The sequence below is a fragment of the Protomyctophum parallelum genome (assembly GCF_964188405.1).
Source record: "Protomyctophum parallelum genome assembly, chromosome: 19".
Taxonomy (NCBI): domain Eukaryota; kingdom Metazoa; phylum Chordata; class Actinopteri; order Myctophiformes; family Myctophidae; genus Protomyctophum; species Protomyctophum parallelum.
In genome coordinates, this window is record NC_139717.1 from 35902926 (window position 1) to 35905126 (window position 2201).

General features: G+C 50.7%; 1 protein-coding gene across 1 annotated transcript; it reads left to right on the plus strand.

The window, feature by feature from the left end:
* gpr6 (G protein-coupled receptor 6) lies at nucleotides 1-1014 on the plus strand (the record flags this gene model as incomplete). Its single annotated transcript, XM_083790202.1, has 1 exon — nucleotides 1-1014. One exon carries the CDS (start codon nucleotides 1-3, stop codon nucleotides 1012-1014), a length of 1014 nt encoding a protein of 337 aa, XP_083646328.1.
* Nucleotides 1015-2201: the final 1187 nt, after the last annotated feature.

Here is a 2201-nt window from a genome sequence, read left to right on the forward strand (position 1 = left end):
ATGAACGAGACATTGGTAGTGAATGACTCTTCTGCAGCCGCGGTGGCCGGAGCGGCGGATCTCCTCCCCTGGATGGAGACCGACTACCCGGAGCGCAACGGCAGCCTGGCGTTCTCCACCGCGCCGCTGGAGTTCCCCATCAACCCGTGGGACATCATGCTCTGCATGTCGGGCACGGTCATCGCCTGCGAGAACGCCATAGTGGTGGCCATCATCTTCTACACGCCGAGCCTGAGGACTCCCATGTTCGTGCTGATCGGCAGCCTGGCCACGGCGGACCTGCTGGCCGGCATTGGACTAATCCTCAACTTCGTGTTCCAGTACATGATCTCCTCGGAGACCGTCAGCCTGGTCACCGTGGGCTTCCTGGTGGCCTCGTTCACGGCGTCCATCAGCAGCCTGCTGGCCATCACCGTGGACCGCTACTTCTCCCTCTACAACGCCCTGACGTACTTCTCCGAGAAGACCCTGCAGTGGGTGCACGTGATGCTGACGGGCACGTGGGGGGTGTCGCTGTGCCTGGGCCTGCTGCCCGTGCTCGGCTGGAACTGCCTGGACGAGCCGGCCGCGTGCAGCATCGTGCGCCCGCTGACGCGCAGCAACGTGACCGTGCTGGCCGTCTCCTTCTTCGTCATCTTCGCGCTCATGCTCGCCATGTACGTTAAGATCTGCAAGATCGTGTGTCGCCACGCGCACCAGATCGCGCTCCAGCAGCACTTCTTCAGCACCTCGCACTACGTGGCCACCAAGAAGGGGGTGTCCACGCTGGCCATCATCCTGGGGACGTTCGGCGCCAGCTGGCTGCCCTTCGCCATCTACTGCCTGGTGGGCGAGAGGCACTACCCGTCCGTGTACACGTACGCGACGCTGCTGCCGGCCACCTACAACTCCATGATCAACCCCATCATCTACGCCTACCGCAACGCCGAGATTCAACGCTCACTCTACGTGCTTTTCTGCGGCTGTTTTCAGGCCAAGGGGTCCTACCGCTCCAGGTCACCTAGCGACGTTTAAGAGAGAGCGAGTGTGAGTGTGAGTGTGTAGAGAGAGAAAATGCAGCGCAAGAGTTATGAAAATCGACAATCTGCTATAGGACAGTTGACACTTGACAGCGAATGCTTTACCAACACTTGGATGTTGTGTGACGCTAAAAATGTATATGAATCTCACGCATATCTGCACTTTATCGTGTCTCAACAAATTTTAAGATGCGTTTTCAAATGCTGTGAACAACTTTGTAAAAAAAAAAGTGAAAAAGTGAAAAAACTGCGAATGTATTGGAAGACAAGTCAATTTGCACTTTATTCAATGTCTTTGAAATGCCAAAGCAGTATTGCATAGGCTTAATTGTTACGTGTTAAAAGTTTGTATTTGTCAGTATACTGTGGATCTTTTTCTATTTTGTATTATATTGTCTATGTCTGATGTACATTTTCTACAGGAGGAATAAAATGATTGAAAACAGTATCAAGCCTCACGATGTGTCTAACTGGCACGTTTATTTGAAAAAGATCGCACTATAGCCCTCTTAGTCTACACACCTTTTTGGGGTTTTGTGTACACAGTATATATAGCCTACTGCGACTGTTTGAACAGACAGACCAGACAATAAGTTGCAAGTTTGCATGGTTCAATCCCTGGCCGGGTCATATACCAAAGACTCAACACCGGGGCTCCGGCGCGTCAGCGTCACCATCAGGGAATGTTCCCTTTTTAATCAATGAAGGGTGGCTCCACTGCATTTAACGCATTGCGTGACTGCATTAAAATTACCCCGGTTCGTTTTTTGACGTACGCGACGGAGACGCAACGCGCCCGGTGGAGCCCCGCCGTTAAAATGCTTGACACTCAGCGTCAAGGGTTGGATTGCGACATACTAGCGTCATGTCCGTCCAGGGGGTGTACTTTATACATCAAGCTGCTATAGAAACAGGAGATAGGCTCCTGCCCTAACGCACCTCATGGCTCGGCAAGGCTACTTATACTTACTGTTTGCATAGCGTGTGTGTGCATGACACTGCGTGTGTGAGAGACATTGTGTAAAATAATTATTTTTTATATAATGGCTATAGGCTATAGGCCCTATATAGCCATTATATAAAAAATACGGTTAAGTAAACGCTATTCATTTTGAGTAAATTCATTTGAGTAGGCTATATAAGGTAAAAGTCTATGGCCAAAGATTTTCAAACCTTTTCGAA